Here is an 18,303-nt window from a genome sequence, read left to right on the forward strand (position 1 = left end):
AGATTTCTGAAAAAAATGATTTTAATGTGGAATAAAACATCAACTAAGATTCCATGTGTATTTTTATTGGATTATATTCCAGTTTTGCTTTTGATTCTCAACTAATTACATGATTCTCTTGACATGGCTTACCTACTAGTAGCACAAAAGTCCTACAGTATGTAAATTAAATATTTCACACATACATAACTGTTCATTAGGAGCAGTTGGAAGGTGTTTGTTAACAAGCAGTAAAGCAGCATTTAAAGTATGCAATAGATATGTGTGGTATTCCTCTCTGGCACCGACTGAATCAACTTAAGTGTCTGGATGCAGTTCTGATCTGACCTGATGTGACACAGTTTAGTATCTAAACAAGCCAAAACATGCTGTCATGGGAACTGTGTAAATGAGAGTGTGATGCGGACTTGGGTTCCTCTTGCTCACCATGGACAGAGAAAAGACAAGAAGACGCCTGGCAATCTGCCTTGGCTCCTATCTGCCTGATTGTTTTGGGCAGATTTCTGTGATTTCTCAAAGCTTCAGTTTTGGGGGAATGCAACACGGCACAGTAAAAAGCCATGCAGGGCCCATGCAGTTTGTTTTCCACAGAGGTCAATCTCCTAAATCCACTGTCACAATTATGCACTCCATGTTCACATATCCCCAGCTTTGCAGACAAAGCTCTGCGCACACAAAAGCCTCCATCTGCTATGCATCAGAAATTAGTGGACACTAGCCAGAGGGAAAGGATCAAATGCTTTTTGAGGATGTGTGTGTGGGAGCGTGACATTGGAGTGCAATATCAAGTATTTGCCATTTATAGAGTGTGTGTGTGGTAGCATTTACCAGAAATATAGATAAAAAGATTCACAGAACATACTGTAACATGCTCGCAATGCAGAATATGCTTCCTTTAAAATGGTCAGAGATGCCATATCCTGATAACTCCAGATGTTTTCAGAGTATTCCTTTGGGGAAAAAATTGTCCAATTTCTCAGGGGAATTGCAGTGCCCACACAATCACCGCGCTGAATTGGGCACTCCTGCAGATAGTGATGCAGAACAATGAGGCAAACAGCAAAATTACAGGCCTGTGTTGATGCTGTTAGATACAGAGAGGGATTTGGTTATTTCTATACAAAGCAAACTTTGGTAGGCTATAATTGATCTGTCCAAATTCCTGTGTTAGAACAAACAGTTTGGAAAACATGCCACTGCAGTTAGCTTTACAGTGGCATGTTTTCCAAAGCCTCAAAATGAGCATTCACTAGCTTCTATCCTGAGAGCGAGAGAGTGGTGTAACACCCTTGGTTTAGGTTCAGTGCAGGCTTTTGTCCCTCAACAAGATTGTGTTGTGTATTTATCTGGCATCGGTGTAATTGAAATGTAGCCGAGCTCTCTCTCTCTCTCTCACGGGATTGCCTCAGATTCCCACAGATTCTCCCGTCCTCTCATCCAACTACGGGCCTTTAGGCTCGAAGTGTGAAGTTCTTGGAGCTTCCTCACATTGCCTTGGCAGAGCTGTCTGGCTACTGTGACTGTAACCAGCAGTCCCTAAATCCAACAGAAGCAAAAGAGTCTCTTTAAATATTTTTTCTCATCACACTTCCTGGTGGGACAGCTCATTTGAATATATTTTAGTGTATTGCAGACATCTGCATTAAAAAAAGACTCCCTTGATTATATTTTGTGAGATTTCACAAATTAACAACAATCACATACAGAAACTGGAACAGATATTTTTCCCGGAGGACGGATTGCATTTTATGAGTGAGCTCTATTTTCTTTTTTTTTCAAATGCACATTATATTCTCCTTTCACAAGGACTGCACAGGCTTGACAAAACACCAACATGTCTCATTAGAGTTCATTGTTGATCTTGTTTTGCTCCTGTGGGTGGCTACAAAGATTGTAATGAGCTGTCCACATCTCACAGTCACCAGCAGCACTGGGCCACCTGTGTGGGGGAGTGTTCGTCATAAAAAAATACAATATCCCTCTGATTTGAATGATTATACATATTATAATTTAACATAAAAAATGCAGATGTGAAGGAATATGAACCTGATTGGGTGCATCTTGTATGTGCACATTTTTTTAAAAAAATGCTGCGGAATAGAAGATATAACCATAACAAGTTCTAGGGATTGAAAGACTCAGTGATGGAGACATTTTATACAATTATTCATTAATGGAAATTTCTATTTCTCAATAATCCATGTTTTTTTTTTTCTTATCAAGACTCCTCTCCTGATGTTTTCTCTAATGTGGCCTGTATTATTAAAACGCAGTCAGCTTCACCAGGCCATTTTCATGACTTACACTCTTTATTGTATCTGACCAGTGATGTGAAAAGAAGGTTTGACATTTCCTCACTTACACATTTGCTGCAGAGGACGGGGGTGTGCGATCATCTCTGTGCTGCTGCCTCATCTGGTTTGCTCCAAAAGCAGACGAATATTAAACGTGCAGGCTTGCAAATGTACACCTCCAGACCAGAACTGCTGTCAAACCTTGATCAGGGTTGTCAGCCGCCTGGAGAAGAGTTTCAGCATTTACTGTAATTCCATGAATGAGAAGCCATCAGTTATAACTGCTTCAACAAATTCAAATTTCTGCATCATACCTTGTCTGATGCTTTATGTCTTCAACCAGGAGCTGTGGCATTTGGGTTGCAATGTGGTATGTTGACATATTCAGGGTAGTCAAAGTAACATTGCTTTAATAGAAAGCCACATGTCCGCTCCATCGTGCATCACAGTGTGTGACAAGATGCATTGAATGAAAACTGAAAGTGGAGCAGAGAGAGGAGGAGAGGGTGTGTCTGTTCTCCGAGTTTGACAGCATGTCATTTTCGACAGCAGCATTTCATTACCTGACGCGTTTGCCCGTCTTTGGGGCAGAGAGGTACACCTTGTAAATGTTGAATGTGAAATTAGAATCCAATCGTCAACCTCTGTCGTAAACATTTTATCCCCTCCACCGTGCACTGATTTGATGTATTCCGTGCTGCCTGCGGGGCTGCTGTGTGATCGTAAACATCCCTCTTTTTTTCCATGGCTCCTGCAGTTCAAGAGAGGGCTGCAAGGTGTGGCCATAAATCTTTAATCATCCTGCTGAAGAGCTGACCTTGGCTGTCGTCAGTGAGTCACACGTTGCCTGAGTCGCTCTGTCACTCTCGCCCAAATTGACCTCAGTTGATGTGTGTGTGTGTGTGAGAGAGCGAGAGCGAGAGAATGATGCCTGACCTCCTTCACATATGCTATCTCCATGGTGACTAATGCTGAAATGATAAGTCAATTAAATTGTTAGTCATTTGACAGGAAATTAATTGACAATGATTTTTATAATTATTAAAGTAATTTTTCAAGCAAAATTGACAAACATCTGCTGCTTCAGCTTCTCAAAAAGCCAAAAAATATAAATGTAAATTCATATTTTGGGGTTTGGGTAAGTTTGTCGTACAAAACAAACATTTTCAGATTGTCACCTTTGGCTCTGGGAAATTGTGATGGCTACTTTTCACGTTTTAGACTTATTCAACAATTCAGCCCTTAACATAACTCCTGTTGATTGTCACTAAAGATGGAAAACACAGTCACTAACACTACATGATACTGATAGTATCACGTAATATATATTATGTCCGTTGATTGAAGCTTAATGATGTTTACACTGAGAAATTTTCAGTCAGAAGACTTGTGTATCATTTTATACACTTCTACAAAAGTCAACCTGCCATATTTGATATCTTGGCACACTAATGAGCTTCTCACAATTTGCCTCAATCATAGAAACATACATTTATCACCAGTTGAATGTTAAAGTCTTAATTGACTTTGTTCTTATTATTTATTTATCTCCTGTTGCTACTGTTGGTGGCAATGTTGTATTTTATTATCTATTTACATAATTATTATTTGGATAACTCAGTAAACAGGGCATTGCTTGTTGTTTCCCCTGCATGAATAAAAGTGTCCATCCATCCATCCATCCATCCCAAACTTTGGGATCTCAACTGGAATTCAGAATAAAGTTCTGTCGGTTTGGACAGCATGAGTTGATGTGAGTAATTATTGGCTCACTGGCAGACTGCCACTTGTTTTAATTAACTAATTGAAAAACATGATCCAAAGAGTAATTGCTTATGAAAATAATGATGAGCTGCAGCATGAGCGCTGACACTAATACTGTATCTTACTATATCTGTTTCTGTATTTGGTGGGCTGCTCAGACAAAATGATCCTCTGTCACCCTGCTGACTTTGTGTGGAACTTGAGTGAAATTTGTCAGTATTGATCAAACATTTCTATATTACCACCCACAGGCTTTGACCACAGACCATAATGGAGACCTTGTGCAATCTCTGACCAAGCTCTAAGAGACAAAGATGTTTTTCTAAAGTGCATACTGTGTTGAAATAGCCACTAAGTTAAAAAAACAAAAAAACAAAACATAATAGCATTATTACTGAGACTGTCTCCATGAAAAATGGATTATATGATGGGGTGAATGTGATTTTCTGTGTCTTGGTAATGGGTTTAGCCTAATGATGCCCCTTTTGTCCAAAAGAGGGATTATTCTGAAGAGGAAAGCAGTGGAAACAGGCCAGCTGTGGACGGCAATAGAAGTCAGCTGTCTGAATGAATGAAGTGTCTCAAATCACTCAAGTCTGATCCACTGAATTCCCACCAGAAAGAGTTGTGTTCCTGTTTCTTTGAATGTGTGTGTTTTCATTTGGTTTGACGTTTCTCTCTTCCGATTCTCTTTTGCCTCTTTTGCAGCGGTCCAGTCTCTCAACAGCCTTAACGATCAGATCGCTCAGTTTATGGTGACCAGACCTTGTAATCTGCCTGATGAAGATGAGACCTTCATCCCGGGAGAGAGGGACACCTTGAGGAAGTCCATGACCCTGATGAGACACCTGCTCATGGATGCTCAGGTACAGCCTTCACCCTCTCAAGTTGGTTATACAGTAGGTCACTCTGTACATGCTTGTCCCTCAGGACAAATTTGTAGATTTTAAAGAGAAACTACAAATAATGTTCAACCCCTCAGACAGCTATCACTGTAATGCAACTGGGATAGATAACAACATAACTAATTATTGTTATATAACAGTGAGTTCCCAAAACACACAACAGGACAAGTCACTTAACATTAGAAAACAGGAATTTTCCTTAATTAAATTAAATTATCTCTACCTCAGACATACAGGATATTTCAGTTATACTTGATGTGGTTTTTAAAGCACAACTTAGATTTACAGAAATTAAAAACTGTCTCACATAGATAACCCACACATTTTTGCTTTGCTCGCTATCACCTGGTCAGGCTCAATAGGAGTTTGACCAGTTTAGGGGTGTCATCAGATCTGCCTGTAGCCAGCTGACAGACTGCATACTGAAACATCAACATGAACCCTTCCCGTACCTGATTGGAGAAATGTGCCCCAGGCATTATGTTTTTTTACGTTAGATGTTAAAACCGAACCTCGAGACATCATATTTTATATAAACTAATCACTTAAATTGGTTTTCAAATTGATCTGATTCAAGAAATAAGCTATATAGTTATCAAAAAGTGTTATATGACAGATATTGCATATGAAACCAAGCAGGTTGTTGGTTTCTATTGTTATTGTTTTTTATTAATTCTTGCACACTAAACATGCAATTTCGTGTGAAGGAAATACTTGTGTGTTGATTTCTCCACAATGTCTCTGTCAGAAATCATTGTTTGACCAATAAAATCTGTCTATTTAGTGACATTAATGTACGAGGTCAGTGGTGAGGTAATAGCATGTGTTTGTCATCGTTCTCAACCTCCCAAGTCCACACAATAATTTGTGAATTATCTAAGTCACAACCAGAGCTTGAGGTCACCCATAACAGCAAAAGCTATCAAATAAAGGCAACAGGAAGAGGTGAGAGTTTTCTTTTTGCTCATATACAATAATATACTTTTTCATTCATATCTGTAAATTAAAATATGATCCTTCCTCAAACACACTGCAGCTGACATGGTCATACAGTAGCTTGGAGGCTCAGCTTGTTGACCAGTTGCATAAAAAGCAAACAAAAGTAAACATGACAAAGTGCTCATTTTTGTTTGTGAAATTTATGCACATAAATGTTTTGCATTTTCTCATTGGACTTTCAGTTCAGTCACTATGTTCAGCAGCTTTAACAACATAGTTTGAGTCATGAGATGACAGATTAAGATTCAAAACACAGCACTGTTCAGTGTCGTCATTATCTAAATCAGTTCCCAAAGTTTGCTGATTGCTCTGCCTTCAAGCTGCAGGGATTGTTTGATTCTCAGTGGAATTTCCAGATTAACATCTTTTAGTAAAAACTGTAGTAAAAATACATTTTAGCAGGTTTTGTGAAGCTAAAATCCTGATTAGGCACATTAGTTAGATTAGTAAAAGACTGGCATATCAGCATCAGATTAAACTGCAGTTTTTCCTGCAATCTAATCTTTTTGTCCTGATTAGATCTTTACTGTATTTTACAATGACCACTTATTCCACTAGGTCTCTTATCCCGGCATACTCTAGCAGAGATGCTGTTATAAGAGAAAAACAGACATGATGTGTCTGTTTTTCCCACGACATGTCAGTGTGACTTGCTACACAGGGTTGAATCCAGTGTGTGTTCAACTCAGAGCTGAAATAAAACCTTTGCCCTTGCACACAGTACAACCAGTCCAACACTGTGAAAACTTTGGCAACCTCTGCGATGTTGTGAACAACTGACAGTTGAACTGTGAAACGTTTTTTCTGTTAATCCTCGGGATCCACCGAGGGGAAATGCTTGTTTCTGTCCAGTGAGCTTAGCTGCATTTTCTTCAGAATTACTTTCAGAGCTTTATGAGTTTCTTTTTCTTTATTGTAAAGCCAAAAATGGGTGTTTTAGTGTGTTTTAAAACATTGGAAAGTAATAAAATCTTTTCCTCTCTCTCCTCTGCTTCAGATGAGGTGATAATTTGTCCGTATAGTGTTGCTACCATTTGTCCTTTTATTTATATTCCCTCTGCGTTGTGATGAATTTTAGATGAATCTTGACACAGTGATGCATTTGAGTCATCCATCGCAGACTTTTATGATGGATACTGAGTCCCCCCGCCATTCTCCTGGAGATATTTTCTCTGATGCATTGTCATTGATTAAAGAGAAGGTAATTCAGCAAAAGGCCAGTGCTTTCACCTCCGCTCTGTGGTATGCAAGCCGTCAGAGTGAAGCATTGTTAGTTCGCAGTCAGTCTTTCTGTTACTCAGGAATATAACACTAGGAGGTGAAGGATGAGTGGGATCCTCAGCCGCGAATGGAGAGTCGATTATCTCCCCAAGAATTTGTTCTTGAAAAAAAAAAAAGTTTGCCGGTAGTTAAATGTTAAGTGAAGCTCTCAGACACCAGTCAGCATGACAGATTTCTATTCCTGTTGGCCTTGTTTGTGTCAGACAGTACACCCACAACCTGTACATGTTCCCCAGTTTATTTCTTCGAAAGCATGACAGTTGGAGACCTCTGTCAGTCGGGGGTTTGTTGCTCTGTGCTGTCAAAGGACAACACATATCACAATGGGATACTGACTTGTCACTGACAGTTGCTATGGCGATATGTTTGTTTACTCTGAGGCTATGACGAATTCCCAAAGAGAGATTCTCTGTCCCAGGCTGGGTCCTTGTCCCCAATTCATTCAAATTCTAAATAGGTTTTGAGTATGTATTCTGTTCACATGGGAAATGTGACAATTTTAAATATGGTTGATTTTTGACTGTGCTGTCAGTGGACACTTTTATCCCACATTGCAATGCACAAAGGAAATGGAGGAGCTGCTCACAGCTGAAAAAAAGTGAATGCTAGACAGCTCCAGAAAAATCCTGGAAACAAAAGAAGTTGGAATCAAATCTTATGAAAAACATGTTGTTGTCTTTTTGTGAAGTTGAATTTTCTGTGACGATCCAAAGTCATAGTTTGATTGATATCTGATTTTGCACATATTGCATCATCTTCTATTACTATTAAATGGCAAAATATTTTTGTATCTAACTGCTAAAACAGTACACTATGATGATTAATACGTAGTATACACTGTATAGATGAATATGGGTTGTAGGTGGAATTTAAGTAGCCTGGTCACCACGCATGCTTGAGGTCATCCATTTTGCGGGTGTCCATAGAGGTGAATGAGAGATGGAGCAAATATTCATAGGATGGAAATATAATGTGACTGCATGATAAGTTAACATGTTTGTTGTCTGGTTTGGCACTCATCCAAAAATTGTTTATGAGGGAAAGGAAACATCATTCTTTAATATTCTGCATGCACACTATAACCACAAGTGTATCGTTTGTTTTTGTAGTTCAACCAGACCAGCAGAGCAGCAACTCTCCATCAGAGAAAAAATCTTGTGAATCTCACAGTCAAACTTTCAAGCATATCATATCAATAGTCTAAGCTGATCAATAGTATTGAATCAGGACCTCCAGTATTTGGAGCAAGTTGCTTGTAATAAGTAATGTGTGCAAAAGTAAGTAGGCTACGTCTGTTATTTCAAGGTGTCAGATACGTTTAATCAACATTTTGTATTTTCTCGTTTTTTCTCATTCACCTCATTTTCAGGTTGTAGCTGTTGTGAACTTTAACTAGGCTGCCAACAAACACTGTTTCCTGCTTCTCACACAACAAAAGCTGAATGGAGGTCTTTGAGTTTTAGTTACTTATAACTTTGACATGTGGGGTTCGGAAGGATTTGGATTCAATAAGTGAGTTTTCTACTGGGTTCAGACTTGATAAAATACCATCAAACATTTTAGTCTTTGTACTTAATCACTATGTTTGTATCAATCACCAGCAGGATTAAGCTTTCAGGCTCGCTATCATCACTCACGCTACAATCGACGGACAAAATAATTGTAGCCGTATTATGCATTGGATTTCTTTGTTCTCTGAGTCTCAGAGGTCAAAGTCAAGTGTGATCTCATCCCACATTGAGGAGCTCTTCTCATCCACAGGCTTTTGCATTCATGTAGAGTACCATTGCTGCTGTCAGATGGAATATGAAATTAGTCCAGTCTTCCTTCTCTTCCAGTCTTTTAGCTCTGGTCTGGATGCCTGTTTCAAAGAACTTGATGTTCTCTGTGCAGTTTAGGCGAGGCAGCAAACCAAGATGCGCTGATGTCCAGTATTTAATGCTGCCAGTAGTGTGTTGAGACTTTTCCTGCTGGACTGGAAGAATAAATAACTCTCAAAGGCTTTCTGTCAGTCCAGAAACCTTGATGTTTTGTATATCTTTTGAAAACATTTTCTGACCCCAAATGGTTTAGTTTGTCTGTGGAACTCAGGGTAAAAACATCATCTGATGAATTCAGCATTAACATTTCAAGTCCATGGCCACTAAAAGGTGGAAAATTAATTTAGAGGGGATTTGAATAGTTTCTCTTTGAATGCTGTCCCAGAATTGATTGCCTCATTTGTCATTTGCACAGATGAATTATTTATGTCCCCGTTGCTGCGCTGGGGTGACTAATCAAATGCATTTCAGTGGGTGTGGAGGCTGTGAATTGATGTAGTGGAACGTTGCACTGCATTAGCTAATTTGGTTGAGAAGTCAGCGGGGCTACAATAGCGGCCTGATGATGGTGTGACAGAGGAGACATTGCTCACTATAATTCCCTAAAAATGCACAATAGTAACTGTCTATTCATTTAAAGTTGGTGTCTTCTTCTTACTCCGGGACAGTGGATCAGTTCTGTGCAGGTCAGTAACCACTAACAGAACAGTGCCTCAGAGAGTTGGTCTGTGTGAGTCTGAATAAACTGAAGTACTTTACCTGAGGGCCCATCAGAGATTTCCGGGGCTTTATTAGCGAATAACTGATTGGTCTATTGTTGGCGGGGTGTTACTTCAGATCAGAGAACCAGAAGTGATTATAGTAAAAAATAATAAAAAGAAAAATGTCCCTGATCCATTGGTAGGGTATAGTGAAAAAATCCAATTCCAAGCAGTCAAGTGGATGGTTAAAAATAAAAAGCCTTTGATAAATGAACTAGTAGATTATAACTATACTAAGAGTCTACAGACATGCTAGCAGCTCTGTGAGGCTGTACTCAGGCACAGTGGTTCTTTGAGCTAAATGCTACGTCAGCATGCTAACATATTCATAATGACAATGCTAACATGCTGATGCTAAGCAGGTATAATGTTTACCATGTTCACCATCTTAGTAAAGCGTATTAGCATTCTAACATCTCCTAATTAGCACTGAACACAAGCTGAGGCTAATGGGAATGCCAAAGTACTGGACAAATTAAAATTTTGGCCTGATGATGGTGCTAAACAAAGGCTCAGAGGATCAGGGATATGAATGTCTGTACCAAATTTAATTGCAATCCATCCGATAATTGTTGAGATATAATGGATAAAATGGACCGACTGTCCAATGTTTCTGTCCATAAAGTCATGGCGCTAGCTGGCTAAAAATACCCCAGAGTGTACTATAATCAACTCAGGTGAAATTTGGGAAACTCTTCAAATTCAAAAGAATGAGATGCTTGCCAGAAGAGCTGAGTGGGCCGTGCTGTTCAACTGTGCTTTTGTCAGGGTAAGATCCTCTGATGGTACACCAGAAAGTACAAGAAAAGGGCACGGTTCAATTGTCCGACCTGCAATCTCTGAATAGACTTCAAATATAGAGGACCAGAATGCTGTTAGGCTGGGACATGACCAAAATATATGATAAAGGCTGACAGGAACTTGCTTGCATCTGTCACAGGAAGGACTAACCCCAGGGAAAATTTATGAAAGCTTAACCCTTGACATATGAAGCTGGTGTACTATCTTAAATTGAATAAGGCCATGCTTCACATAAATAGATAGAGAGTGAAGTATTTTAGACCACTGATCTTCTAATATGTTGGTTTCAAAATCATTCTCCCAGTTTTCCTTGAACATGATGACAGTGACAAGTCTTGGATATTATTTCCTTAACCTCTGGTTTGGTTTCTGGATTAAAGGTAGAGTCAGTCATTCTGGAGAAAGATTGCTGATATTTGAACTAAACACCCAAACAAAAACACCCCTCCCTTCGTGATCCTTCAGAGGCCCCGCCCCCCAAATTCATGGACGCACATTACCAAGGCAACAACCGAAAGAGAAATATGGTGGAATTTGTCAGCTGTAGAGTCACTTCTGTTCCTCTCACACGTTATCACGAATGGGAAAAAAATTCTCTCATGTGAGCACAACAGTCCATCCACACTCTCTGCCTCTCTGCAGCCTCCCCACTTCTCACTCGACCTGCGTTCAGCGTCTCTGTCCATCTGTCAGCTGCAGCTCCTGGGAAGCTGAGAGGACAGCGGCTGGACAAACTGCCTTCACCAGGCTGACTGACAGCAGAAATTTACTGAACTAAAATTTAGTTTGCAGTAAGTTAAAAACACACATACAGCTGGATATTTGTGTGATTTAAACAGCTGCCTGCTCCGATTATGCTTCACTAAATGTGACAGAAACAGACTTGGAGCATAAAAAAAACGTGAGGCGTCTCCGTGAGACAGTCTCAGATTCAGTGTGGATTGATGCATACAGACGGGTGACAAATTAAAAGAAAAACTGGTACAGGACAACTTTGTATAACCTCTAAATGCTTGACCCCTACAGTGAGGGGATCCGGTGGCTCTGTTATGCTGTGGGGGGCATTTTGTTGGCATGGTTTGGCTCCAAACATTTAAACACATTTATCCTGATGGGAGTGGTCTCTTCCAGGATGACAATGCCCCAATTTGTAGAGCACAAGGGGTCACTGAATGGTTTGATGAGTATGAAAATGATGTGAATCATATGCTATGGTCTTCGCAGTCACCAGATCTCAACCCAACTGAGCACCTATGGGAGATTTTGGACTGACGTGTTAGACAGCGCTCTCCACCACCGTCATCAAAACACCAAATGAGGGAATATCTTTTACAAGAATGGTGTTCATCAGCCTTAGCATTGGTTCTACAAGTCTCTGGAACTCTTCTGGAGGGATGAACACCATTCTTCACCGGAAATTTCACAGTCGCAGTGCATGTGTGAAAGGGGCTTTAGTCGGGTACAGAAGTCGCCATGGGTTAGACATCGCACATGACTAAAAAACTTTTGATGCACTCAGATGTTTTTGATTTAGTAGTTGTTCTATTAGACAGTTTATCCCATTAAGGGTTAATCACACAGTTAAAGCCCCCAGGTAAGATTAGTTGAAGGGTGCCTAAGTTAGACAACAGAAATTTGTTCATGAATTGAAAGTCTTCCCAGTTTGGGGTGTAGACACAGGCAAGTATCACAGGTGTGTTATGGAGCCTTCCAACAACAATAACAAAGCATCCATCAGTATCTGAAATTGTTTCAGATGCTGCAAATGGTATTGACTTGTGAATCAAAATCACCGCCCACCTGCTCTGGCCTTACTCTGAAAGCATGAATGAAATATCTGTCCAACCCAACCCCACCTCAGACTAACATAGTCTGAACTACACATGTGTGTCAAGGTGAGGAAGGCTATATCTGTTGTCAAATGCTTAACGTGGGCAAGTACCCTAGTATGTTTAACGATGATGATGATGATGATTTAGTCTCTTTACATTCTTTGCCTTGCTCCGCCCCCGTGTCCGGGCGCTAATGAGTTATTGATCCTGGAAGTTCGAATCTGTGAATATATTTCCAACTTTACTGAACCATGTTGTGTCTTGTGTCTCATACCAGGTGTCTGCTCTTTCTTTGACTATCCCTGTTTCAGCTCTGCAGCCCCCTGGAGTGGATCCAAAAAAAAAAGAAAAAAAGAGCATAGTCTTTTCATGAAGTTATTAAAGGTTCAAAAGAAAGCTTTGTATCGAATGAGGAATAATGAAACTGAAAAGTCTCTTATGAGCCAAAAATCATAGCTGATTGCAGCAGAGCAATAAGCTGCCAGTTTAGTCATTTCAGTTACAATGTTGGCAGATCTACCTTAATTCATTATTGACCAGCGAAGAATTAAAGGAGGAATATGAGCCTGAGCTCAAAGTAAAATAGATTGGGAGTCTAGATTAATGATACAGTGAGGTTTGGTTTGTCCTGCAGCTGTTAGTGAGACAATGGATCAGTTCAGATCTGGTACATAATGAACTCATAAACTATTAAGTGAGAGAGAAAGAGACGTCGTCTACAAAGACGACAAAGGTGGTCCAGGGATTGCTGAAATCGATTCCTGACTTCTGTTATTTTTATTCAGCCATTTTGCGTCTCATTGCCTGCAAGATAAGTAGGTTGTCATTTATGAGATCCTCTTTATGTGAGGCTGTCTTTGTTCTATAAGTGTCTTTCGGTGTTTGAACACAAATAAACCGTTATTACCTGAATCTGTTGGAGGCTTTCATCTCATGCCTCATTTTGACTTTTTTTTTTCTTCTGACTCCATTGTGTTCAAATCCTTTACATCCATTTCAATGTTACATCCTTTATGTTACAGTGTGAGCTGGAACAAGCCGGACTTCAAAGAGCTGTGGTTGCTCTTTTTGAACAACAGTTTCAGCCGGTAGCCGTCTCTCACCAGTCTCCACATTTCTACCCACTCAGAAACACCAGGGACACAAAAAAGATTAATGAGTACACATAAAAATGATTGTATTGGAGGTGACTGCAGGGAAGATTTTTTACAGCTGCTGATTAGACAAACCTAAGTGCAGGGATAAAATGACAGTGTTGATTTATATTTTCTGAAATGACATGACAGATGAGGTAGTTTTTCCCAAATGCCATGAGGCTGACACATTCATTTCTTTGCATTATTCCCAGACCTTCACATATTACACATCATCTCTCATCCGATCAAACAAATGCTGTTTGCGTACATAAAGAAGGTATCGTTCAGTGGATCAAACTTTTTCTGTGGATATTTTGAGATGACAATATGGCCTCCATCAGATGAAATGATGCATGCCAGAATGTGAGACTTCATCATCCTTCAGCCTCTCAAGAAGCCATCTGTTGATGCGGTTCAGGATGTTAAAGTCTGGTGTGTTTGGACGCGCATGTTTCTATGGAAACCCGGTGCACTGTCACAAAGCTGATCTGGATCACTACACGCATCTTTCTGCAGATCAAAGGTGTTCACCTCAATTTCAGAGAAGTTCGGGTGATATGAAAGGCCCCCTCTCTCTGTCAATCTCCTCTTGAGTGACAGACAGTGATTGTACTCTTAGGAGCCCTTTTGTTGTGGGGTTGTTTGTGTCTGGCTGATGTGTATAAGTCTCAAGGATTGGCTTGCTTACGCATAAGTCTGAGAGTCAGCGCAGAGGTGGCTACACGTCCTCCAGTGGCTTTCTCTGCTAACCACAGAAAGCTTACAGTTCCTGGAGAGATTTTTCATGTCAGATATGTGAGCCCACCATCTAGTTCATTCTGTTTTGATGCATTCAGAGGGAAGAAAGCACAAAGTGATCCACTTGTCCATTATTTATCAGTCAGCCTTACGTGAGCTTCCTTGTGGTGATGTTGCTAGAGTCCCCTCCACAGGACTGACATCCTGAATAATTCATGAGAAAACATCAGCCTGTGTACACAGCAGACACAAGTGGGGACATTAATTTGACATGGAGGGACACTGGTATGCCTTTTGTTTCCCCTATCTCAACTTTTTCCACATGACAGCTCAGCCTCCTAAACACAGTTATTCGCTGTCGTCCACCTCGTCTTGTTTACTATAAAACCCTCTTGCACAACCCCTCATCAAAGGCAGAATTTCTGCAGAGACGAGAAGAGTGTGGAATCAAAGATGGAATACTTGTTATCAAAGCCATTGAGTTCCCTGTTGACCTTAGACGAGATTTAAATGCTCCCTGCCTCCACAGCTTGTGGGGTGGTGCAGGAAATATAAATGACTCTCCCTTCTATCTGATTCCCTGCCAGAAGCAATCGCTCTGAGGAGTCGGGCCAGGCGGGCATCTGGCCCAGAGCTGCTCCACACACCTTTTTTTTATCTTTCTTTCTTCCTTTTTTTTTTTGAGCAACACACACATTTCCAGGTTTTTTGACCAATGCACCTGCAGTTTGACCACAGATGACTTAGAGCGCTCCTAGCTCACGTTTCTTTGAAAATCTACTCTTTTATTGCTGTGAAAGGCTGCTTGATATGATGCATCTTTAGACGCACAACTATTATACCCTTTTGGATTCATATTAAGATCATGCGATCAATGACTGATAAATGACTTATTAATGTTTAGATTTTATCTAACAGATTGAAATACGAAAATGTGAAATGGGTCTTACGGAGGTAGTATGAAACAGTAGTATACCTTTATAATCAATGAAATAAAGAATTTTAGGAGAACAGGCTCTTATTTGTTAGTTACAGTCTTTTTGAGCCATTTTCTCTCTTTTTGTTATGATTCTGCAGCTACACAGGAAAACACTGTCCGTCGAGCCACAAAGAGGGAACTGTTTACTAAAAAAACTGTAACTGTGGATAATATCTACTTTATTTGACTAACTCAAACAGATGAAACCTTATTTTAGCTTCAGATAAACTTTTGAACAAGTTTTTTCTCAAAACGAAGAATGTGTATTCTGTCCCCCATCACTTACATTGTAAGTGCCTTTGACAGGGATCTTCTAATGGCCAGTACGAACAGAAGGAAAGATTACAACAAGCAAATCCTGTGACCCATTTCACTGTTCATATGGGCACTTGACTATTGTTTTAAGAGAGACTTGAAAAATTGTGAACCTATCCTTTACATATGCTTTTTTTTATTACTGTTTTAGAGTTGATTTAATCTTTTAATCCATTTATCTATCTATTAATCTATTAATCTATCTAATCTATCTATCTATAATCTATTTTATTGTATGCTGTAGCCACAAACTGTCACCAAGATCACAAAACAACACATTTACAGCAACAGTACAGTAATTCAACACATAAGACAACACCCAAAACCAGAAACAACATATGAGGTCTCATGATATTAAACAACAACCTTGTTCCCTCTGATGATAATCATGTAAACCAGACAGCACTGGTGGTGCACAATCTTGTAATCTGGTCATGTAATCTGGAGTAATGCAATTAAACTGAGAGGCTATCTGGCTCTAATCCCACCATGTAAATCAGGCTCAGGAGGTGCAGGGTGTTATAGACCACCAGTCCTGAGTACTGGTGCTCAGGATTAGCCCTTTACCCGTCATTACACCTGTCTCATGGGTCTAGACACAATGATTAATTTGGCTCTCCAGTACACCACCAGGTGATTATTACACAAACACACCCCATCAGATTAGGACAAATAGCTAAAATCCATCAGATTAGACTGGACCTCATTGTGTTGTTTCTATGATTATTTAATGTATTTCCTTCTGGAGGCAGTTTTTAAGTGTTTAAGTGTATATTGGTGCATGATTAAGAAGCTATTTAAGATACACCCTTGGGTCTAAATGGCATTTTTACTTAAAAATACAAGAAATCAATTTTTGTAATTTTGTTATGGCAAAAAAGTCATTCTAAATTTTTCAATTACTTTTAAAGCGGCTATAATCAATATTTTTTATCCCAACAATGTATCAAAATGACAATGTGTAATGTCAGAAGTGCCAGTGAACCAAAAGAGAATTACTGCACCACCACACTCTGCAGCTCCTTCGGCTTTATGGAGCTGTTTTGGTTCACCCTCACTGCTTTCATAGTGTAATTTTCAGCCATGGGAGGCAGCTGTTTTCAGAGAAAAAGCACTAAAAATCCACCGGACACTACCTGCTCAGCACCAAACAGACAAAACCTGGCAGGCTGGTGACCATAGTGGGGCATTAGCAGCTAAAGAGACAGATGTCCCTCAGGAGTTGAGAGCAAAAACACAGCTAAAGAAAAGGGAATATTGGACTTACATTCTCCAGGTAGACAGAAACATGATAACAAATAAATGATAACGTTGCTCTGTGACTGCTGATGTGTAAATAAACAACTGTTTCCTAACAAGTTTGCCAAATCAACTTAAATGATGAAATGACAGTGTTGTGTTCACAACCTGTTTCTGCTGCCCCCAACTGGTCAAAAAATCAGTAAATACAGGTTTAAGAGGTTTACTGCTCTAATATACAGTATCTCACCTGCATGTGCATTCACTAAATGTTAAGGCTGTTTGTACATTTGTGTTAAAGAGTAATGAACCCAATGTCTTTATTGTCTGTGGTGTCTGCAGAGAATTACCGCAGGTGCTTACATGTACCTTTTCAAAACTGTAACTGCCGTAAGAGCCACATATTATGCAGAAACATGGAAACGTGCAGTAGTCTCACCTTGATGGCTGTTTTTCTTTTGATTCAAGAAAATGAGACATCAGGGCACAATAACAGGTTCAAATGCAGGTGCCCTTCCTTCCACTAGACAAAAAATGTTACCTTTATCCACCAAGCTGTATTCTTGTTGCAGCTCTTTTCTGATTGAGTTAAGTATGGTGCAGAATGACTGTAGTGCTACAGGTAAAGTCTACATAATCTTCTGTCATTCCCTTCAATGAAGGAACCTACAGTTACACCTTGAAGTATAATATAGACTTAAATCCTTAAATCTGTGGAGACTCCTCTCATGTTTAAGTCATTTAAATGTGTTTATTTTGTGCTCTGTATGCATTATACTGTAGTATATCATACCGAGAGCATTAAAAGGAAAGATTAACTGAAGAAGTACGGGCGAAGTGTAAAATGCAGGAAATAGGATCAGAAATGTCAAACACAAACACTCATAATGAAAACCCAATTTCAGTATATTTTTATAAGCCTATTATTAAAACGGAAGTGGTTGGTTTTGATTGTGCCGCATATGTCTTCTTGTGTAATGAATCGTGTTCTTAATGTGCTGTTCTGTTCTTTCCCAGCCTTGTTAGTATTCATGAGTATGATTACAATTGCTCTCCTCGACTCCTACTCTGTATCCTCTTACGTTCTCCCAGTTCTACATGTATGAATTTGTTAGTGTGCTGTGCGCTCTGCTCCGCCTGGATGCTCCACTTATTGCAGTTTGACTGCTTCAGTGAGAACGTGTTTCCAGGGATCTCAGCTGAAAGCCTATCAGCATGCATAATCATACATCTTCTAATACCGCTGTTACCAGAATACTGAATCTTAAACATTTTTTACAACTCTTTGGAGATACATTCTGCACTGTCATGAAGCTTTGTGATTTTTTTTTGAGAGCAGATGGTATTTTAATGAACTCCACTATATTAATGTGATACTTGTCCTCGTGTAGCCCTGACATAAAATGCAAGGCAGGTGCTTTTGAAAATAACTATAATTG

General features: G+C 39.7%; 1 protein-coding gene across 10 annotated transcripts in view; it reads left to right on the forward strand.

The window, feature by feature from the left end:
* Window positions 1-18,303, forward strand: part of kaznb (kazrin, periplakin interacting protein b) — a 114,559-nt gene that overhangs the window by 23,754 nt on the left and 72,502 nt on the right. For 9 of the 10 annotated variants that reach the window (XM_044348868.1, XM_044348869.1, XM_044348870.1 and 6 more), the window contains one exon: window positions 4,767-4,924. In XM_044348868.1, coding sequence (XP_044204803.1) covers window positions 4,767-4,924 — 158 coding nt within the window. Of the gene's footprint in view, window positions 1-4,766; window positions 4,925-18,303 lie in introns of those variants that run through there. The other variant, XM_044348878.1, reaches the window with a different exon arrangement.

This window comes from Thunnus albacares, chromosome 4 (assembly GCF_914725855.1).
Source record: "Thunnus albacares chromosome 4, fThuAlb1.1, whole genome shotgun sequence".
Lineage (NCBI taxonomy): Eukaryota > Metazoa > Chordata > Actinopteri > Scombriformes > Scombridae > Thunnus > Thunnus albacares.